The following is a 23,782-nucleotide window of genomic DNA, read 5'->3' as shown; positions in this document are numbered from 1 at the left end:
CCTCTCCCCAGTGCTTGAGGTGATGCCAACTAAGTTCCCAAGTAAAACCAAATCAAAGCAGGTCATGCACCCCTGCAGCAGCTTCATCTTTCTTTCTTATATAAACACACAACATACACACACACAAAGAGACACGCACACACAAAAAAGAAAAGAAAGAAAAGAAAGCACCAGACAAATGGCATCGCGCATAAAAAATACTTGAGAATCTATGTCATCTTTATAGTTTTTCTGCAAGAATATTTATTTGGTTATACAAATACACACACAGATACACAGTGCAGACATACAATATACACACACTAGATAGAGTACACGCATACTGTATAAACACTTGAAATTATTTCATGTCTACATGATATTTGTCTCGGTGCAGTGTTGAGAGTGACAGTCACAGCGAGTGACGGACAGGACGGTGTGCAGGCTCTGGGTTCCGTTGGCACAGCGCAGGGGAACACTCACAGGCTCTGTCTCCATGGCAGAACAGCACACACACTCCTGTTCCACTCCGCTCCTCTCCAGAGAATACATGGACTTACTCCGACACTTACCCTGTCAGGCAGGAAGGTAAGGGAAGGAGCAGAAGGTGAGAGAGCGCGAGAGAGAGTGAGAGAGAGCGAGAGAGAGAGAGAGAGAGAGAGCAAGAGAGAGAGAGAGAGAGAGAGAGAGAGAGAGAGAGAGAGAGAGAGAGAGAGAGAGGGAGAGAGAGCGAGAGAGAGAGAGAGAGAGTGAGAGAGAGAGAGAGAGAGAGAGCGAGAGAGAGAGAGAGAGAGAGAGAGAGAGAGAGAGAGAGAGAGAGAGGGAGAGAACGGCCGAGGGAGAGAGAGCGAAAAGTGGTTTCATGAAGCTCTGTATAATCCAGTCCAGCTGTGTAGAATGTTTAATCTTTATTGATCGTCATGTTCTGTGTGGCCAGACTGTGTGTGTGTGTCTGTGTTTGTGTCTCAGCGTGTGCATGTGGCTTCACCTCGCAATAGTGCAGTTCTATCTGGTGCTCGGACTGGCAGTCATCCACCTTGATGAAGTTCAACATCCCCACAGTCCTTCTACACTCTGGCTCTGTACCTGCACACAGATAACCAAAACATTTAGTCCACACACACACACACACACACACAAACACACACAAACACACGCAAGCACACAGACATATGCAGACTCTTAAACACGCACGCACGCACACACACCCACACACACCCACAGATTTCGCACCGCCTAAAGGTCAAACTCACACATCTCACAGCAGCTGGTGCCGAGCTGGCTGACTTTCCCCTGGAAAGCAATCAAAGAGAGGGTGAGTGTCACAGAGCTGGACGGGCAGGGTACAGAGCTTTGGTTTGAGCTGAAGGAGGTGGTGTGGTCCTACCCCTTCATCCAGGCAAAGCTGGCGGTTCAAGGGGGGGCAGGTGGTCACTTTCGTCTGTAGAACCAGGTCTCCCTTCTGGTTCACTCCACAGGAGTAAACACTACAGCCATCCTCCCGAGTGCTGTTCACCTAGAGACAGAGAGTGAGTGTGTGTTTGTGGTGGGAGGACGGGGGGGGGAATGTTTACGTGGGTGCTTGTAGGTTTCACCTCCACAGACACCACCTTGCCATCTGGGCGCTGGATGATGCAGATGGTGGGGACACACCGACCGCAGCAGGAGTCGGGCTGTTGCTCTAGAACGTAGCCCTGCAGTGCACACACACACACACACACCAAGACATGTCAACCAATAGACTTGAATGTGATAATAATGGTGTTGAAGATGAGGATGATGAAGATGATGGCGATGAGGAGGATGGCAAGGGAGATGACAATGACGATGACGATGGAGATGACAACAAGGACAATGGAGAGGACAACCACGATGAAGAGGACGCTACGGACGATGTCCAAGACAAAAAAGGGGATGAGGATGGTGAGGGTGAAGAGGATGAATACCTCAGGGCAGATGGGGCAGCTGATCCTCCTGCAGGCCAGTCTGTATTTCTTAACTGCTCCTTTGTCCACCGAGCACTCACAATGAGTACACACATCCACCATGAGTCTCTCCCCTGCCTAAACACACACACACGTTTCGCAGTGTTACATAAGAAATGGTTACCTACATAAGTATGTATGGGAAGTCATCAATATGTGTAAGGCGGTAGAACTCTTACTCCTATGACAGTGTGGTTCAGCACACACGCGTCCAGGGGAGCTGAGAAGAGAAGGACAAAAACACAGTGATTTATCTGGCTAGGGTGCTCGGATTCTGTTGTCTTCTGGGAAATCAGATGATCCTGTCTGGCTCTGGAACATTCTTTATTCATGTTGATCTGTAATAGGGTCCTTTGGCTTTCCAGCATTGCCAATGCATCTAAGGTCGTTAATCCCTGACCTCTATCTACACCCTAAACTGTGCCCACTGCAGTGCTTATCCCTGCTCAGTATAACCTTGAGGATAAACTGGGTTATTAGTCAGTCTGGGAGTATTGTCCCAGAGTGCCCTCTGCTGGTCATAGACTGCAGTTGCATTCTGGGACTTCCAACACCACAGATCGTCTTTTCGGTGTGTGTGTGTGTGTGTGTGTGAGTGTGTGTGTTTACCACAGTAGCAGCGTGGGCAGCACTCCTGGTTGTCACAGCGGAGCTCAGATCCCAGAGGGCAGGATGGAGTGTCCATCAGAGGACAGCTGACGTTGGAGCTGGACACAAACACCTCACCGCCCATCTTCACACACTGATGCTGCACACACCTCTCCCCTGGGGAGGGCCACACCTCCCCTACCTAGTGGGGGGGGGTGGAGAGAGAGAGAGAGAGGAAGGCAGGAGTATTGGTGTATGAGATACAAAGACAGAAAGAGGAACGAGTATTGGTGTATGAGATACAGACTGAGAGAGGAAGAGAGAGAGAGAGTATTGGTGTATGACATACAGAGAGAGAGGAAGAGAGAGAGAGAGTATTGGTGTATGAGATACAGAGAGAGAAAGAGAGAGAGTATTGGTGTATGAGATACAGAGAGAGAGAGAGAGTATTGGTGTATGAGATACAGAGAAAGAGAGAGAGTATTAGTGTATGAGATACAGAGAGAGAATGGAGGTGTGGTTCCTCTCCTGTACCTGTCTGGTCAGCACCGCCATAAGTGAGTCCCCGAGCATTTCTCCCTCTGTCTCCACACAGCTGGTCCTCTGGCACTTTCCACAGCACTCCCCCTCTGAGGCGGTATACGAGGAGCCCTGTACACATAGACACACACACACACACAAATACACATACACAAACACACACAGATTTCGTATTTCGGGGGGTTACTTTTGACTGTATGATAATTGATCAGCAGAGAGTATGTCTCACCTGGGGACAGCTTTGGTCACAGACAGGTGGCGTACACTGGGCGATGTGCAGGTGTGTGTGTGGGTCCTGCTGCTGGGTGCAGGTACACCTCTCACACGACTCCTCCCATTGGCTACCCACCGGATACACCACGCCCCCTATGACACACACCTGGGAAGAACAATATTTGAACTGCATTAGGAAGAAACGACAGGAACCCGAGACATCGGCCCATCACACACACACACACACACACAGAAACACACACACCTTATCAGGCTGACATGTGGTCTCTGTGCAGCCACAGTCGTTGGTGGACGAGGAAGTGATGTAACCCGGTGGGCAGGAGTGGGAGGAGTTACGGCAGTCGCACGCACACTCAAACACATCACAGCACAGCGTCTTTTTGACTGACAGCCTGCGGTGGGACGGGCAGGTGGGCGGAGCTTGGAGAGCACACTCGTCCTTTTTGCAGACTTAGGAAGAGCCAGGGGGAGGGAGAGAGGAAGGAGGAGAGGGTTACGGCCTGTTTGGGATGGAGCAACGCGTGGGAGGACGTGTGTGTTGCTGTGTGCTGGACTGTGCTGGAACTCACCACACTGGTGTATGGGCTGACACTCTCCAGGGTTCTGCAGCACAACAGACTGGCCGTCTTCACAACGGGGCACCTCAGGAAGCTCACAGTTCACCGAATCACACACTGTAACACACACATACACACACACACACACACACGTACGTTCATTCCCGAGACAAATGAAGATGTTCAGTCGCTGAATGCAAAAAATGGCAAAGAATGATGGTTACTTGTATTAAACTGCTTAGGGTATAGGGTGTATTAGTACATACCACACTCGTATTCAGGACAGCATTTGGAGTCCCTCCTCTCTCTAACAACCTCACATGATCCACACTCTGGAGCTGCACACACACACACACACACACACACACACACACACACACACAGTTAAACTGATACACTGCAAAAAGGCTTTACATTGCATTATTTCTTTATATATTGCCTTCCTTTTGGGACAGTGACAGTTAGAGACAGACATGACATGTATGGCAGAGAGAGAGAGGGGAAGACATGCAGAAATGGCCCGAACCGGAATCAAACCCAGGCCACTGCGGGTGGGCCTCATCCCACATGGTACACGCTCTACCCAGTGAGATACCGGGGCACCCCTCATATTCGCTTCTTAACCAGAGACTGTCTTGGTGTTATGTGGTATGTGTTATTTGTGTGTGTGTGCTTACGTTTGGCATCAGTACAGGGCCTAGCGGTACAGTTGATGCGTTGTTGGTCCAGACACATACAGATCTGACATGGGTTATCATCAGGTGTCCAGGTATGGAAGTACTGTTCACAACATAACAGAGACACACATTAGCATGGCACAACCGCATCTGCATTGCATTGGTGGGAAGGAATGTACGATTCATTCATAGTGAATTTGTCGGTTACTTGACTGCCACTAGAGGGCAGTCAAGCCCTCAGGCTCCAGGTGTCCCAGGGTCTCACCGGGTGTGTGTATCCGTGCCGGTCCACACACTGGCTGCAGGCCTCTGGCGACACACAGCGCCCCTTATGCAACACAGTTCCTCCCTGGCAGAAGCAGCCCTCCGTGGGTGTGTCCATACACAGGGACTGATTGGTCCTGGGAGCGCCCCAATCACCGGGGGAGGAGCCAATACTGCTGCAGTCCTCCACGCACCCTGTCCGACACCCATCGTACTCCATAGAGCTGGGACACTGCATGGCTGCAACACATGCACACGCGCACACACACACACACACACACTGTTACTACAGACTGATACAAATAGCTAAATGTTGAAAATGCTCTCTTTTTTTCATTTGGATGGTTTTGCCGATCTGTGATCTGTGAGATCAGGTCGTATACCAAGACACACACACACACACATATACATACACACACGTACACACTCAACTCACGGCAGAGATGAGGGCTCCTCCATTCCAAACACACTCCTGCCTGTCGGCAGAGCTGTGTGTAGGTGGAGATGAGCTCGCACACGTCCGTCTCCTGACAGGCCTGCTCCTCACACCGGGCCAGGAACAGCTGGATGGGGACGAGAGGGTGACAAGCGGCAAACACCTCCGAACGCAGGGCCTGACAGCCCAGCGTGGCCCCAGACACACACACCGCCTTCTGCCTCGGCACGCACACGCCTCCCGCCCCGGCCGCCGTCCAATCGGAGACGAACCCGGCTTGGTCGCTCGTGGAGGTGCCGTTGCGGAGCGACAGCTGGTCAACCTTTTCCTCCTCGCAGGAACCTGAGGGAGGGAGAGGGAGGGAGAGGGAGGGAGGGTTTGTGAGGGTGTGTGTGTGTGTGTGTGTGTGAGAGAGCACTTGTGCTCTGCTGTGATGGCTGTGGGAGGTCCCAGGGTGAGTGTATCTACCACAGAGCCCCAGGGTGGGGTGTTTCAGGGCGGAGGTGTGGAGGGTGACGGTGAACTCGTTGCTCTGCGGTGTGAAGGTCAGTACGTAGCCACGGTCTGAAGCCAGGTGCAGCATCACTCCTCCATAGCTCACCACCTCCAGACCCCCAGACCTCCACGGCAGACGGAGCACTTCGCTGTCCATGGTTACCTACACAAACAAACACACGCATGCAGAACCACACACATACATACATACATGCAGACACACACACCCAGTAATGAATTGCCATGCTCCACACCATTTACATAAACAATTAATTAATAAACACACCACCGGTAAGCAACAAACAACAGAAAACACGTACAAACATGTTTGTGTACATCCACACCTACAGAAACACACACACTCACACACAGATTACCGTCATGTCATCCTTCAGCAGCAGTGTGCTGGCTCCGTGCGACACCTCCATAGCTCTCATGCAGATCTGGTCGTGATTGGCCGATCCTTGACAGGGCCCACTGTGCAGCTTGACCTCTGACCCTGTCCCTGTCCCGTTGGCAACGGCAAGCAGCGTGTAGGAGCAGAGACCCTCCTCGTCAAGCCTCAGGGCCATGCCATCAAACCTGACCACATGATGGCTGGCACCGCCCATGCACATACCTACAAACACAACCCACTCAGCAAATAATCCACTCAGTACATGCTTAGTACACACAACATACTCGTGAAAACAATACACTCAGTACGAATCATCCCTACACTCTGAATAGCAGCTGCTAACAGGTGGTAACATCCTAGACAGACACACCACAGGGGAGTGAAGCCCAGAAAGCAGGCAGCAGGCAAAAAAGAAATAAATTGTGATGTGTTTGTATCGCCGGGCCCCTTGCGGGGGGGTCCACTCACAGGGACACTCCCAGTGGCAGCCGCAGGTCTCCTGGACTCTGACCGGAGGCAGGTTGTTCCTGCAGACTGGGGGCTCCAGCCTGTCACAGTTCACCTTGTGGCTCTGGACCGTGACCGCTCCGCTGGGGTGGCACCGCACCGAGTGGCAGCCGTCCTCCAACAGCCACGACTCGCCAGGCTAAACACACACACATTTACATTTAGCAGACGCTCTTATCCAGAGCGACTTACAATAAGTGAAGGGACCTTTCCCCCGAGGCAAGTAGGGTGAAATGCCTTGCCCAAGGACACAAGGTCATTTTTCACTGCCGGGAATCAAACCAGCAACCTTCTGATTAATAGCCCGATTCTCCAACCTCTCAGCCATCTGACCCCCCATCTGACACGCATGTACACGCATGCACAAATACACACACGTACAGTGTACATACATGCATAAGGTAAGCCAAATATCATGGGGATATTATTATTATTTAGGAGCCCTTATAGGAGCACATGGCTCACCTTCCTCTCCTTCCCCTCATCATCCACACACACTCCTGGAGGACCGGCTGTAGAGGAACACACAACATCCCTTTCATCATCCTCCTCCTCTTCCTCATTATTAGTGTGTGTGTGTCTGTGTGTGTGTGTATACCTCTACAGAGTCGCTCTGTAAAACCATGGTCTAGGCTCAGCAGCATCAGTAGCTGTTCCATACTGTTCAGATGCATGGTGTTGTGGTGGTTGCCATGACCGCCAAGCACGCTCAGTTCGGTCCTGTCATAGTTGGGGCCGATCCCAATAGGGAACACGGATACCCCTGGTAGCAGGGGAGAGAAAGAGAGAGAGAGAGAAAGAGAGAGAGAGAGAAAGAAAGAAAGAGAGATAGATAGAAGCTGAGTACAACGTTATCTTAAGTTACAAACTCTTGAAGTGGAGAAGCTTGATTCTTCTATGAACAGTGAGGCACACGTGATTTTGGGATGATGTAACACGTACCTGCAGTCAGTGCCTCATTAGAGGCTTCCTGGACGTCATCAGATGACTTGTCAATCACCAACATGACCACCACCTTGGCCACACCCACTCGCCCCCCACTCGCTGGGGAAATGGCCGTCTGAACAGCGAATCGCAAGCCAGCCCCTGAACGACAACCAAGGACCTTATTTTGGTAACCAGCTTTGTATAAATATTTGTGTGTATAAGTGTATATGTGTGAGTGTATATGTGAGCGTATTTACCCAGTGCAGGGGCAGTGGTTGTCTTCCTGGGTAGTTTGTCGACCAGGTCCAGTAGATGTGTTCTGCTCTGCTCCTCCTTCCAAGACACCCCCACAGTGCTGCTCTTCCCATACAGCACCACACCCACCTGGGTGTCGTTCTGACCTGCACACACACACACACACAGAAAACAGTCACCAGCAGCTTCAAGAACGGCGGCAGCCGTCTGCACCCTGAATTCAGCTCATTGAACATGCGAGTGTGTACATAGATGTGTTCAGAAGTGTCTGTGTACCGATGTTGGCACTGTTAACGAAGCCTTTCACAAACGTCTTCATGTCCTCAAACTGTCCGTCCCCCTGAGGCCCGCCCCTCAGCAGGAACAGCACGTCCATGGGCGCCGTGCATGGCACTTAGGTCAAAGAGCACAGAGCATCAGCCAATATAGGAACCTATAGGAACCACAGCTGATTCACATTATATATTGTAAACGTGTCAGTCTTATATAGGTCGTCTGACATCAACCTACCATATTTTTTTTCACACAGGTGTGTGTGTCGTTTACCTGAGGGGGGCAGGGTGGTCTGGGGGCCCAGTGTGGGGAGGAGGGGCGGAGGCAGCGTGGGGGAGCGAGGTGTGTATTTGGTGTGTGTGATGTTGATGACTCGCTGGACCAGGGTCCTCAGTTGGCTGTAGTCATCCACCATCAGGGGGCGCTCCGGAGCGCTGAGGGGCAGAAGGTCGACCTCGCGCAGGCGTGGCCCCACCCCGATGGGGTACACGCATGTCTGCGTGTGGGTGGACGGGGGGCGCATCACAGTGTCGGTGGGGGGGTTCTCTGTCACCAGGAACACCAGCTGGGGTGGGGTGGAAGGGGATCTGGGCTGTTCTGTAGCCACTTCCTGGTAGACCGAGGTAACGGCGGCGCCCGTGTTAGTCGCGGCCCCGCCCCGCCAACGGATCTCCCGCAGTCGCTGTAGCAACGCTTGCCTCTGCCTACGCACCTCCCAGCGCTTGATCTCCACGGTGACCGTGACTGAGTACTGGATAACGGTGATGCGAATGGACTCCTCCTTCTCGGTCAGCTGTGAGATCACTTCCTCCAGGAAGTGTAGAGACTGGTTGAAACCCGTCTCACCGACCGTGTCGGAGCCCTCCAAGATGAAGGTCACGTCTTTAGAGATGGGGGTGGAGGTGGTGGTCACAGGGGCCAGCCCACCAGGTCTGGTAGGGGTCAGGGTGCTGGGGGAGTGATGTGTGGGGACCGGCTCCAGGAGGGGGGGCTGAGTGGTGGTGGTGGTGCCCAGGCTAGGCTTAGCGGCGGTGGGCTTCGGCGGGGGAGGCTTGGCCCCCTCGGGCTCCATCCCCAGGGTGCAGAGGTGGTCGGAGACCTCCAGGAGGCGTGAGGGCAGCTCGGCTGTGCTGCTCAGGATGTAGGCCCGGCTGTCCGGGCTGGACTTGGTGATCTCGCTCACCTGGGCCATGTCCGCCTCAGGCCCCAGCGCCAGGGTCAGGGTGGTGATGCTCTTCTTGCGGAGCAGCTTGGTGGTGGAGCGGAGGGAGCGAGGGTTCTTACTGGCCGTCAGAATGATGGCCACCCGGCCGGCGTTATCGCGCTTGTTCTTGTCGTAGATGTTGATGGCCAGGTACTTAATAGCCTCATCCAGGAAGGCTGCATCTCCCCCGCTGTAATGCAACTCTCTCACGGTCTTCTTAAACAGCCACTTCTGGACCTGTAGCAAGGCAAAGAGAAGGACAGAGGAGTTTGGGGTGAGGGCCAGAAATGGGTAATGTGTCCGTGTTTTAACATACTGTGCCTGTGTGTGTGTGTGTACACGCTGTTCTGCACAGTACGTATGTTGACGTGTGCGTGTACCGCTTCGTGTGTGTGTACCTGCATGTCATAGGTCTTGACCCCGGAGTGATATAGCAGCACAGTGGCGCGAGTGTGAGCGGAGCCCATGCGGAAGCGATCCACCACACCCAGAATGAACAGCTTCAGCGCCTCAAAGTCTTCCTCGCTCAGCGCCGTGGAGCCGTCCAATAGGAAGGCCAGGTCCATGGCGCGATCGCAGTTGTTCTCGGGCATCACCGTGGAGAGGAGCAGGGCGCTGGGCGTAGTCAGGCCAGGGGTGGGGGCCGGCGTGGTGAGAAAGTCCAGGGGGGGGCAACCCTCACAGCTCAAGGTATTGTTCTCACAGTGGCTGCAACACACACACACACACGTGTCCAAACAGAGTTTCATGGAATTTTCCTTCCACTACAGAGAGAGATATCATGAACACATCCAATGAAAGTGAGTTACAGGGTGTTCAGATGTTCAACATTGTGTTGTTACCATATCTGACAGTGCTGGGGGTCATTGTGGTTTAGGATGACCTTGTTGCCATGGGAGATTCTCTGCCCCTCATGGACACACATCTGGCACTGGGAGGGGTTAACACAGCGCATGGTCACCTCATCCAGTAGCTGACCTGCATGGTACGAGGGGCGGGAGTTAGAGCTAGCTTCACCTGGTGTCTGGAGGTTACACTCTTCATGAATATCCAGGGAGTCTGTTACACGTCACCTGGGGGACAGTTGGCATGGCAACCTTCCACACAGGTGAAGGGGCAGTGGAGGGGGTCCGGGTGCTGGCAGGTGATTGAACAGGCAGAACCGCAGGTGTTATACCTCCACTGGCATAGCTCCTCCCCCACACCAGGCCCTGCCTCATTCAGAGCCTCACAGCTCATAGCTGAAACACAAATACACACTCTCTCTCTCAACACTACTGACAGGCAGCAAACACAGTACCACAGCATGGAAGCAAGTCATCCCCTGGTCGAACTAGACCAGTGGTTCTCAACCCTGGTCCTCAGGGACCCCCTGTCCTGCATGTTGTAGATGCTTCCCTGCTCCAACAAACCTGAACCAGAACCACTGGACTAGGGGAAGTTGTGAGTTGTGCTTGCAGCCCCTGCTGCAGCGGCTGCAAGCACAACTCACAACTTCCCCTAGTTTTTTTTTTTTTTTTTACTATATCACCTCCTAACCTATTATTTAAACTAATATCAACTGCCAAACATTTTGAAAAAGACACGTTTTCATAGGTGTACTTTTTCAACAATTTTCTATATATGAAACTATGTCTGTATATGAATAAAAGTATGCATACTCATGAGAGGCCGTATAGGACTTAATTCATACTTGATCTCACATACACGCCATGACCTCACATATATACCATTATACTCTCACATATATACCATTATACTCTCACATATATACCATTATACTCTCACATATATACCATTATACTCTCACGTATACACCATTATACTCTCACGTATACACCATTATACTCTCACATACACACCATGACCTCACATATATACCATTATACTCTCACATATATACCATTATACTCTCACATATACACCATTATACTCTCACATATACACTATTATACTCTCACATATACACCATTATACTCTCACATATACACTATTATACTCTCACATATACACCATTATACTCTTGCACATAAACTGGCATACTCTCTTACACACACAAAAATACCGTCTTATATGCACCATCATACTAAAGTATGACAATATATGTAAGAGACAAATAGTATGTGTGAAACAGAATGTTACTATATGTAAGAGAATAACAGGATGTGTAAGAGAGAATACTTGTCTATGTGAGAGAGTATATTTGTCTATGTGAGAGAGAATACTTGTCTATGTGAGAGAGTATATTTGTCTATGTGAGAGAGAATACTTGTCTATATGAGAGAGAATACTTGTCTATGTGAGAGAGTTTGATTGAAACGGAAGGCAGTTTGATTGAAAAGGAAGTAGTACTGAATTCTCAGTTCCTGATTATCTTACAAATGAAGAAGAAGGATTTGGGGTAGATGTAGCTAACGCCCACCTTCCCTATCAAGACGAGACTGAGTGACATGGCAAGATGGCAGAGAGTGGGCGGCTTAATGAAGCCATTAGACTTATTAATAACATTTTGAATACTCCAAATGCTGCGGCGTTATTGTAGGGAGGACAGACCCGTTCCTGAAATACGTTTTTACAGTTATTCCTGGGGAAATTATGGAATTAAATTACATATTAACTATACTAAAATAATTGTGCACAATAATATTGGCTAAATGTAGACGTTTTTAAAGGTTTAATTTTACCTCGAAGCTTTTTGTGAAAATGAGGCTAGTTTCACGACGGCGACTTTGGATGTAGACTAGGCTACTTTAACATGTTAGCTGATTAGCCAGTATGAGTGAGATATGTATACAGTCACATTAACAAACCTCTTCTTTGTAAACTATTTCGTCTTAAATACGATGGGAACACATCACATTAACAATTCCAAAACGCACCACACGCCAAACACATTTTTTGTCAAGCGTCTCTAAGCTCAGATTCCGAGTCGGATCCATGAAGCTATTTCGTTGCAGTGAATGGGTGCGGGCACTCATCGTGCATAGGGGCCTACACTCAAATAGGATCCTAAAAGTCCCAACTGGAAAATGTGAACAGATTTACATCAAATTCAGGTTGTGGCATTGAAGCTTAGGTTAGTAGCCAAGGGTGTAAAGACCACTCGACTAATTAAAAACGTCAACGGTTAAAACCCCAGTGCCACGGGACGGTATTCACACAGGCATTTAATTTAAATGATGGTTTGTTTCATCAATTGAAAAACTGATCTAGGACTTTTGACTCAAGTAGTGGGGGTCGGTATAGCTTCCTAAACAACTATGTAATTCTACATTTGAGTTTTTTTGTGGATTTGCTTGAATCGTTGTCAGAAATGTTGGAATCAAAGACGACAGCCATCCACAGTGGCTATTTCTGACGCTAACGATGAAATGCGCCTGCTCTTCAGACCTCGATCAGGTGCATCACGGAGCGGCAGCAGCACTCTGTCAGGAGTTAGTCTTAACCGAAATACTGCGGAGTTTGATATTGGGTTTGCGCCATCACTTGGCTGGCATTAAGACTAGCTCCTGACAGAGTGCTGCTGCCGCTCCTTGATGCACCTGATCCAGGTCTGAAGAGCCGGCGCATTTCATTGTCAACGTTAGCGTTAGAAACAGCCCCCGTGTATGGCTGTCGTCTTTGATACAACATTTCTGACAATGACGCCGCAGGATTTGGAGTATGCAAAATGTTATTAATGAATCCATCTTGTCACGTCACTCAGTCTCGTCTTGATAGGGAAGGTGGGCGTTAGCTACATCTACCCCAAATCCTTCTTCATGTGTAAGCCAATCAGGAACTGAGAATTCAGTACTACTTCCTTTTCAATCAAACTCTCTCACATAGACAAGTATTCTCTCTCATATAGACAAGTATTCTCTCTCACAAAGACAAGTATTCTCTGTCACAAAGACAAGTATTCTCTCTCACATAGACAAGTATTCTCTCTCACATAGACAAGTATTCTCTCTCACATAGACAAGTATTCTCTCTTACATAGACAAGTATTCTCTCTTACATAGACAAGTATTCTCTCTTACACATCCTGTTATTCTCGTACATATACTAACATTCTGTTTCACACATACTATTTGTCTCTTGCATATATTGTCATACTTTAGTATGATGGTGCATATAAGAGGGTATTTTTGTGTGTGTAAGAGAGTATGCCAGTTTATGTGCAAGAGTATAATGGTGTATATGTGAGAGTATAATAGTGTATATGTGAGAGTATAATGGTGTATATGTGAGAGTATAATGGTGTATATGTGAGAGTATAATGGTGTATATGTGAGAGTATAATAGTGTTTATGTGAGAGTATAATGGTACATATGTGAGAGTATAATGGTATATATGTGAGAGTATAATGGTATATATGTGAGGTTATGGTGTTGTATGTGAGACCAAGTAGTTTATGTGCAAGAGTATAATGGTATATATGTGAGAGTATAATGGTATATATGTGAGAGTATAATGGTATATATGTGAGGTCATGGCGTGTATGTGAGACCAAGTATGAATTATGGCCTATACGGCCTCTCATACATACTATTTACTATTGACAGCATTTGTTGGTGCTCATTTACACCTCAAAATACAAAAAGTGAAAGTATAGAATGAAACAGGGTTCTCTTATTTTACAGATTCTGTTACTGAATCTGTCACTCTGGCAGTATCTTAGCTGGAATTGTGATTCAAAAAGAACCATCTGTTAACTGAAAATATGCCTCCAAAAACATAAATAAGCTTAACATTTATTTTTGAAAAACTTGTTTGATAAATACGGTTTGAAGCATGTCCAATTGAACTGTTGACTAGAAAAATAATAATAATAAATAAATAAACAAACAAATAAATATACATGAGAGAGAATATAGGTTGAGCCTTGCCAAAGGCAGACACACACAACAAAACCGGCAAGTAACGTTCAACTCACGACAAAGCTCATTGGACCTCCAGCTGATGGCCACGCCCCTCTCGGAACAGGCCTGAGCATAGGCCGCGATGACGTCACAGAAGCAGGCGCAGTCTCCGACGGAGGGGCAGGAGCAAGCGGCCTCCACACACATCTCCATGAAGGGCTCAGGGTCCACCTGGCTGTTACAGTCCCTGAACAGAGGCCCTGTCAGCACGCGACACGACTGCTCCACTGTCATCAGCTTCACTATATTGTCACTGCAGGGAGAGGCCGGCTGCATAAACACACACACACCGTACATGCACACACGCACACACACACACACACACACACAGGTTGACATGTATGGGGTCAAAAAGGCAAGAAACTCATCGCTGAGAACATCCCTGTCTGTTCCTGTTTCGGGGAGTCGGAAACGTGACAGGAATGTGCGGTACGCTCCGTTTCTATGGGGACCGTAGGCTACCTGCGTGGCGTCTGCACAGCTGGGCTTGACCTTCCAGGAGTTTCCAAAGTGAGCGGAGGCGACCTCCAGCTGATTGTTACTGCCCAGGAGATCGTTGTTGACATTGCCGTCGAAATTACCACACAGACCACACACCCGGTCCTGCACACACATTCACACACACACCACCACGGTAACACACATATTAATTTATAAAGTATTTTAATATAAATAATTCAAACAATATTACTGTTACCTATTACTATATAGTACTATTGCAAAGACATGGTTTAAAGTTAGCATTGCAGCCTTGCAACTACTGTGGCAGCAAGCGTACAGTAGTAGTGTGCTAGTTCAGAATGACAGAGGTAGTGTTACCCTGTAGGAGGCAGACAGGTGGACCACTAGACGTGTGCCCCGGTCCCAGATGATAGAGATGTGTTTCCCCAGCAGCAGGATGTAGAACAGGCCAGAGCGAACAATCTCGACTTCTGACCCCTGCAACACCGCTCTCCGCATCCTCACCTGGACACACATGGGCATGAGAGGGTGTCTCTGTGTGTGTGTGTGTGTGTGTGTGTCAGTGTGTGTGTGTGTGTGTGTTACCTCCCCGTGCTGCATAGTGATCAATCCTCCCTGGTAGTAGACTGTGACTGCTTTGGCGCAGCGTTGACCCACAATTCCACACGCCTCGTTTTCGACCAGCACGCGGAAGGAGCCCTCCTCCCCATGACACATGTCCTAGAGAAGATTCCGGGGGGAGGGGGGCGAGGCACAGGGAAAAGGGGGAGGGGGAAAGTCGTTAAAACACAAGCACAAGTTTCCGCGTTCGATGATCATCAGAGTTGCAGGCTCCCTCACCTGGACCAGGACATACTGGCACAGTCCAGGGTAGGAGTACTTCAGGCCGTCAAAGGTGACATAGTGCCCCTCGCCCACGGTGCGACACACCCCATCACACACCCTCTCCGTACAGCGCCACTTCCGGTTCTCGCACACGCTGCGGAGTACAGCCTTCGTCAGACACACACGTCCACCCTCGCCAACGCACAGAAACACACACCCGCAGACACAAACCAGCTCTTTACCAGGTGTTACAGTCCATGGAGATGGTCTCTCCCGAGCTAAAGGCTTTGTTGTTATGGTAACAGGGGCACTGTTCCGGGGCGATGCATGCTCTACGATGGCTCACCTGATCAGTCAAGAAAAGTGATAACAACACTATATTAGAACAAATACACACACGCATAGTTACACACTGACACACAGACACAGTTACACACAAACACACATATAAAGGTACACACACACATACATATACACACACACACTCAGTAACACACACACACACACACACACACAGGTACACACCGTGCCAGGGGGGCAGAGGCAGCCAGGGATGCAGGCCAGACTGAGGCAGGGGAGGTCCAGGTTCTGACAGGTACGAGCACACTCCAGACCCTCCTCCCCCCCCTCACACTCCACACGCTTCAGAGGGGGGGGGCAGGGGGCCGACCGACGTTCTACACACACACACACACACACGCACACACACAGTAGTCACCATATAGTAGTGCTAGTGCCACAAAAACATCACACATCCGCCATTTAGAGAAACACACACACAGACGCAAGCTGTACCTCTGGAGGGCGGGAGATTGTCGTCGTCGTAGAAGAGGTCCGACAGCATGGTGTTGCTCATCTCATTAGAGCTGCAGTGCATGGAGCCGTTCTCACAGTAGCTGCACACACACCACCGACACAGCGATACACACACATCACCAACACAACGATAAACACACGTCACTGACACAACCATGCACACACATCCCCAATCCAGTAAGACACACATACATAACTAACACAATAATACAGACACACATTATCCAAAACAACAAAATGCACACATAACCAACATGATACACACGCAGAGATCGCCAACACAATAACACACACACATTATCCCAATGGAAGTCAACCATTATAACCACAATAGATCACCCCCTTCTATCCTCCCCTCTCTCTGTGCCTCCCACACACACTTCAAGACGTGCTAACCGACCAGATAGTGTTGTGGTCAGCGTAGACGTCGTTGGGCTGGTACATCTGTCCGTCATGAAGGCAGGGACACTGGTCAGCTGTCACACACTCTCCAGAGTGGCTGAGGTACTGTCCGGGGGGGCAGAAGCAGCCCTCCTCGCACGCAGCCTCTCCCCCACAGCCTGACTCAGCCCCAGAGAGAGACCGGCAGGACCCCTCACATACACTCCCACAGGCCTCGTACACCTGGCCGTTAGAGCAGCCCAGATCTGCAATGAACACGACATCTCAGTGTGTGTTTGTGTGTGTTTGCATGTGTGTGTGTGTTTGCATGCCTGTGAGTGTGTGTGTGCGTACCACACAGTGAGGGTGTCCTCCAGTGCAGCAGCACTCCCCTGGCGGCGCAGGCGGCGGCGTAGGAGGCGAGGGCGGAGCACAGACACTCCTCGCTGCTGGAGCACGCGCACACGTCATACCTGCAGAACCGCAGGAAGGGGCCCGGGTTCACCAGAAAGTGACACGGCCCAAACGCCTCAGACATCAGCACGGAACACGACTCCTCAGCAAAACGCACTGACAAAGAAGAGAAGGAATGTGTGAAGAGAGAGAGAGGGACAGAGAGATAAAGAGAGAGAGAGACAAAGAGGGAGAGGGAGAGAGAGAGAGAGAGAGAGAGAGAGAGAGAGAGAGAGAGAGAGAGAGAGAGAGAGAGAGAGAGAGAGAGAGAGAGAGAGAGAGAGAGAGAGAGAGAGAAGGGGGGGCTGGTATATTCTCCTAAGAAAACCAACCTCTTTTAGGGTTAAGAGCACAAGGGTCAGTTTCTGGTCTATGTGGGGGATCACAATCTCCGCTGGTCCTCCACGATTGGCCAAACGCCTGCGGGCTCGCCTCCACCAGCCCCGCCTCAGACAGGAAGTCATCACCTTGGTTACCGTTGTAGTTCCCACAGAGACCACAGGTTTTCCCCGCCCACACGGGATGCAGCTACAGCAGACGGAACACGTGGTTAACCATGGTTTCGAATGCACTACCTGTGTGACGCTCAGGGAAACAGATGTCAGTGGTGGCTCTGTCTGCACACCTTCAACAGCACACGGCCCCGTCCGTCCCAGTCCAGATGGAGATTCTCTCCAAACCTGACGCGCACCGCGGACTGGACCGATCTCTGGATGCGCAGGCGACCTACACAAACACACAACGCTGTGTGAGTGTGTGTGTTTGCGTGTGTGTGCCTGTTTGTTCTCTGTGTGTGTATGTGTCTGCATGCAAATGTGTGTGCGCGTGTGTCCGTGTGTGTATGCTGTATGTGTATGTGCGTGCGCGAGTGTCGGTGTGTGTCCATGCATGTACGTGTGCGTGTGTGAGTCTGTGTGTGGGGTGTATTTTTGTGAGGGTGCGTGTGTGTGTGTGCCGGTACCGTGGTTGAGAGGTGTCTGGATGTCCATGCCGTTGACAGACACCCCTCCTCCATGTTTCAGCTTCACCGTCATGTTCTCCAGGGAGGGCAGGCTGAGAGTCAATGAGCGTGTGCACACAGAATCCTGCTCGTCTGCACACTGACCCGACACAGGTGGAGAGAGCATGGGTCACAAGGTACAGAAATACAATACACCAGTACTAGAGCAGTAGAAGCACTTGGAGATTATTATTATTTTATTATTTAACCAGGAAAGACTCTTGAGATTACAAATCTCTATTTCAAGGGCGTCCAGGCCAAGATATAGGCAGGAAGCCAAGTCATTACATAGTTAATAACACAACAACACAACATAACATAAAACACTAGTTAAAAACATTGACAGGACATTGACAGGACATTGACAGGACAGGACAAGCAATCAGTCTCAAAAGCTTTCATCAATGACTTAAAAAACATTCCCTGAACTCTATGGAAACATATTTACCTGCACAGTGTCAATAATGACAGAGAACTGGCCTTCAGCACAGTCACTGGCCAGCAGGTACTGGCACTGGCCGGTGAAGGTGAAGAACTTGTTATCAAATGTCTTGAAGTGAGACTGACCCATCACCAGGCACTCCCCTGTAGAGCAACACACACAGTTGTGAGTAGAGATTGTGGAGCTGGAGAAGGGGAATTCAAGGATTTCCTAAGTTGATCACAGTCAGTAGATCAGCTACTGCCTTATTGTTTGATCATACATGAGTTCTTCTTAGCTCCCTCAAGTTCAAAAGGAGGCCAACGTTCACAAACTCGTCGAAATAGTCAGTATCCTGTTTGTTTTCTTAAAATATTTTTACATTATGATACATTACATTGAAGTATCTGATTGAACCATAATCTCAATTAAGGCCCCCAATTTAATTTTTATATACTTGGGTGTTTTGCCAAGAATTGGTGGCAGGCAGTGACACCTGACTGGCTTCCCCAGGCCACTACACATACTGTATGTGTTCCTGTTGTAACATGTTGGTTACTGATGACAGTCATGTTTAGACCAGTTATTAGTAGTTAGGCCGGAAATACATTCTATAGGCTGAGAGAGAGCCTTTTATGGGCCGGTTGGAGACTGGCGGGCCAAAGGAAACATTCGAGCTGACCTTAGCATTCCAGGAAATTCAGGAGTCCTGAAATGGTAAGCTGTCCTGAAACACCAAGGCTGTTGTGTCTATAATTATTTGTCTGCACGTGTGTAAAACAAACACCTGTTGTCTATTTGTTATTTTTGTCTTTCTCTATTCACTGCGAATTCTGTCCTCTGACCTTCATGCCTCAGAGAGTTTTTGCTAGTGCCACTGTGTGTGTGATTTGGTCATTATTCTTGTTGAGGTGTGAGTTTAGTCTCTCTCCAATAAGCTTGTTGTCTAATACTTATAAACTCAGAACCTGAACCGTTGCAATGGACTACAGTTTCTTCTACAGTGGCCAGTTTCTGGAGCAATAATATCTGTGTCTTTGACTGTTCAGATCAGTCAGTTGTCTCACCAGGACAGCCCTCATTGGTGCATTCCCAGGAGCCATGGCGACACACACTGTGGAAATAACGGACGAGATCTGAGTGTGTGTGTGTGTATGGGTTTGTGCATTCGTGCTTGTGTGTGTGTGTGTGTGTATACTCACCAGACGTTGCAATCCTGAGAGATGCTGGAACCTGGAGGGAAGTGTCGTCCCATGTGCACACAGGAACACTGAGACACCTCCACACAGCGTTCCCCATCCAAAACCTTGCCCACTGACACACACGCAAACACACACACAGTTCATAGTAACACACAGTGATAGTAGCGAGAGATTTTACAAAAGGGGTATCGTGAAAGGAGATGAAACACATTAAGTAAAAGAAAAAGAGCTCCCGGAAGCCTTGTTTTACCAGGACATGAGCACCCGTCCACACACTCCTCCTTGCAGACCTCCTGGATGTTGAGGCTCTGGCAGGTTGTAGAGCAGGACTTGCTGCACTCACTGTACTGCATCCCTATGGGGCACCTAGGGGCTACTCACAAACACACATACCAACAGAAAAGACTCAACTGGCAAATAACCACAGAACAAGTGCTTAAAGTGAACCAGCTACAGTGTCTTTTTTTTGGTTGACAGTCTCTCCCTGTGAGATTAAGCACGGCTAGACCTTAGAAGGTAAGACAGGGATGATGTACATCTTAAGAACTGTATTTAAGGGACTACCCAAAATCTAGTTCAAGAAATGTCCTTCATATAGTGAATTGAAAGGCAATATGGTTGGTTGACGTTGATTCTTCTAAGATGCCCTCACAAACTGTGTTAAAACATTCAAGCAAATGCGATTTTAAGAGTGTTGAGTGTAAGTGTTTCATATCATCTATTTCAGGTTTGCTATTGTCTAGGAAACCCTGTAGGGACACATTGAATCCCTATACAAAACTAGTTCAGTTCCTGAACAAATGGCCTTTTTAACATTCAGTTGACCTGTAACAATGAGGCTTCCTGACAATGTACTTGTATAGCAAAGTTAAATTGGGTAAGAGAAGTTAATGCTGGTTTCTACCATTGAGAAAAGAGGAACCTGTCCACAGACCAAACATTGATTTAGTAAGAAGTAGAAAGTCCCTGGCATCAAGGCGATGGCCCGGGTTCCATCTCTCCCTCTCTCTCTCCCCCCTACATTTCCTGTCTATCTATACAGGAACTGAAAGGCTGTGACCTGACTCTGAACCTTTGTGTGTGCCCGTTTAACGCAAAATCAAAGTTTGACCCGAGTATTCACTTTGTGCCCCCAAGCCATTCCCAGCCTCTGCCCTCACTTCTGTTCAATCAACACCCCCTCTCACTCCCTCTCTCAGACTTACAACACTGGCTCTCCTCCAACCATCCATTTAGCAGTACACCGTGGGCGTGGCAGGTCCGGGCGTACTCCAATAGGACTCCGCAGTGACAGTCTGGCCCCTTCCCCTGTCCACAGTGACACGCCTCCTCCTCACACAGGGTCAGGAAGGCCTCGGGAGAAACCACGTGGGCACAGTGCAGAAAAACACTGGAGGTCCGTAACACACTGCATCTGGACAACACCTGCACACACATTCACACACATACACACTCAATACCAGCACAAGCACTGTAGAGAGATCACATTGAAAGTTAGGCCAACTGAGATTCTCTTTGGAATGGGATACAAAGGTGCAAGACTGGGAAAAGGTGCTGAATCGGTTGAATCCTATTGGCCCCCTCACCATTGGAGTATTTTCTGTGCTGTTACAGGATTGGCTGGGAGGTGAGACACGATGACATGGTTCTCCTGCCCCTTTCACAGCCCAGGAGTTTGCAAAGTCATAACTGTCCTCTGTCAGGAAGCCTGAAGTTACAGAGGCACACAAACTAACATTCAGAAAACACACACTCACAGGCTATATGAAAGCTACATTGTCAACACAAAGGGTTTCTTGTTTTAAGAATTCACCTAGTATCCTTAGGAGAATATACCAGCCCCCCCTTCTCTCTCTCTCTCTCTCTCTCTCTCTCTCTCTCTCTCTCTCTCTCTCTCTCTCTCTCTCTCTCTCTTCTCTCTCTCTCTCTCTGTCTCTCTGTTTCTCTGTCTCTCTGTCTCTCGCACTCTCCTTTGTTATCTCTTCCTGTTCTGGACCTGTTCTGGATCACTCGTCTTCCTGCCGCCGCATGGTGACTCAAAACCATTTCCTGCATTCCAGTAATCCCACGCTCACACATTTTGACAGTGACAAACATACCCTCCTGTGCCGTGTAATCATCGTCAGGAGCACTGTTGAAGTTGCCACACAGACCGCAGGTGTGGTTGGCATGGTGTTTGGTCATGGTCACCCCGATGTTGGCTGCATTGTCAATGGTAACGGAGAAGCCAAACTCATCGCTCCAGAGCTTGTAGAAGCCCAGCTCAGTACCCACGAAGACAGCATGAGATGCATAGGGCAAGGCCAGGCTACACACAAACACACACACGGATACAACTGTATGGCAGAAAGGATGTTGATCACATAGATAAGAATGTCTCTTCAGCATACAATACATGCACAGATATACAAACATTCGCTAAAATATTGGATAGGAAACAGCCCACACATACGCTACCTTTTCTCTCCCTGGGAGAGGCGTCCATCGACAGACAGATGTAGCTCAAAGACCTCCCCCAGAAACAGAGTCACACCGGTCCTCTTCCCTTGGACAAAATCACCTGGGGATCACACACCCGAGCATACACATGCATACAAACAAACAGACACACACACAGACACACACCCATACATACATGCATACAAAAAACATACACACACATACATGGACACACATGCATACAAGCAAACATTCACATGCACACGCACAGAGGCACGCACACATACACACATACATACACACATACATATATACGATATACACGTATATACGCATGCATGCATACATGCATACGCACACAATACCACACACATGTAAAAAGAAAAAAAAGAAAAAGGTTTTACAAAATGTGAATCATGAAGGTCTACACAAAAGTTGGTAACACTTTATAATAAGTCAACGCTTTTTGGCATTTACAAAGTGTTAACTAATAGTTAGTTAATCCTTTATAAAACATTTTGAAACATTAACAATACATTCTTAAATATTGAATAAGCTCATTATTAAACACTATGTTGATCATTAATAAACACAGAGAATGATGAATTTGATTCATAATACAATTCATAAGGTGTTTGATAACTGCATCACCATACTTTATAGACAGCTTGTTAATGAGTCTGTGTGTGTGTGTGTGTAGGTCATACCTAACAGAGTGAAGGAGCGATGGCGACAGTCTCCTGCCAGTAGATAGCTACAGTCTCCAGGGAACTCATAGACCACTCCGTCAAAGGTGTGGACATGATGGCGACCAAACAGACTGCAGCGTCCAGACAGTCCAACCACACATGCTACACACACACCATGGCTTGTTACGGACCATACAGAAAACTCATGAGAGCTGAATATCATTCTGAGTGGCTGGCAGCTAAGGGAACTGTAAGTCAAGTAGGAGGCTCAGGTATGCTTCTCATTAGTCTGAACTGGGTTCTTTTGGTTTGGTTCAGCTAGGAGGGGACAACTCACCAAGCAGGTTTAGGAGGACCAAGATCTCTCTCCACCCTGTGCACCTATTAACCTGAAACAATCACACACACACACCATGATCATCAACATACAACACACACAATTTAGTTTGTCTCCTGCCACGATATCCAACAGCGGAGAAGCCATGTATCAGTCCAGCCTACCTCCATATCTCATATATTCAGCTGATGCTCTCAGTTGGTCCTGTCTGTGCAAATTGCCCAGAGAAAAACCATGGATCCACAATAAATCCCAACTTGAATGCTGAAGTTTAAGCCTAGTCAAGTTCTAAGTTCATTTTTCTCCTTGCCTTTCTCACACACACATTCGAACTCAAACCGAGTGACCAAGGAAGAGCTCATTCCATACAAGACAAACTGGGGGGGGACTGGTTTTATAGCATAGGAAGCCCCCCTCCCCTATCTAATGACTGTGTGTGTGTTTGTGTGTGTGCATCATGTGTGTGTGTGCAGAAATGTGTCCTCCCATCGTTCTACTAGTCACCACCAACCCTGCCCCTCCATCCCTGATAGT

General features: G+C 48.8%; 1 protein-coding gene across 1 annotated transcript; it reads right to left on the bottom strand.

The window, feature by feature from the left end:
- Positions 1-184: 184 nt before the first annotated feature.
- Positions 185-23,547, bottom strand: vwf (von Willebrand factor). The gene is made up of 52 exons (XM_067233902.1): positions 23,413-23,547; positions 23,249-23,300; positions 22,930-23,073; positions 22,241-22,343; positions 21,883-22,091; positions 21,370-21,491; positions 20,989-21,208; positions 20,034-20,156; positions 19,784-19,895; positions 19,649-19,695; positions 18,609-18,745; positions 18,122-18,260; positions 17,786-17,886; positions 17,493-17,688; positions 17,062-17,277; positions 16,727-16,973; positions 16,306-16,406; positions 16,036-16,187; positions 15,753-15,856; positions 15,526-15,664; positions 15,271-15,405; positions 15,043-15,189; positions 14,686-14,826; positions 14,238-14,493; positions 10,392-10,559; positions 10,161-10,296; positions 9,717-10,026; positions 8,388-9,555; positions 8,118-8,234; positions 7,844-7,987; positions 7,602-7,745; positions 7,258-7,422; positions 7,125-7,171; positions 6,621-6,798; positions 6,133-6,374; positions 5,729-5,918; positions 5,261-5,602; positions 4,826-5,064; positions 4,561-4,663; positions 4,150-4,221; positions 3,896-4,000; positions 3,571-3,776; positions 3,322-3,471; positions 3,087-3,203; positions 2,574-2,754; positions 2,144-2,184; positions 1,926-2,042; positions 1,575-1,673; positions 1,367-1,495; positions 1,233-1,272; positions 968-1,065; positions 185-552 (listed from the first exon to the last, which is right to left on the bottom strand). Exons 1-52 carry the CDS (start codon positions 23,416-23,418, stop codon positions 352-354), a joined length of 8,598 nt encoding a protein of 2,865 aa, XP_067090003.1. The 5' UTR covers positions 23,419-23,547; the 3' UTR covers positions 185-351.
- Between the last annotated feature and the right edge of the window lie 235 nt (positions 23,548-23,782).

This window comes from Osmerus mordax, chromosome 4, assembly GCF_038355195.1.
Source record: "Osmerus mordax isolate fOsmMor3 chromosome 4, fOsmMor3.pri, whole genome shotgun sequence".
Lineage (NCBI taxonomy): Eukaryota > Metazoa > Chordata > Actinopteri > Osmeriformes > Osmeridae > Osmerus > Osmerus mordax.
This window is presented reverse-complemented; position numbering and strand designations above follow the sequence as displayed.

Bases quoted from the DNA above. Each gene is read 5' to 3' on its own strand.
- vwf (XM_067233902.1), bottom strand. The intron at 17,887-18,121 runs GTACCGGCACAC...GTGTTTGTGTAG, and splicing joins CCAGACACCTCTCAACCACG to GTCGCCTGCGCATCCAGAGA. The intron at 5,603-5,728 runs GTAGATACACTC...TCCCTCCCTCAG, and splicing joins CCCCACCCTGGGGCTCTGTG to GTTCCTGCGAGGAGGAAAAG.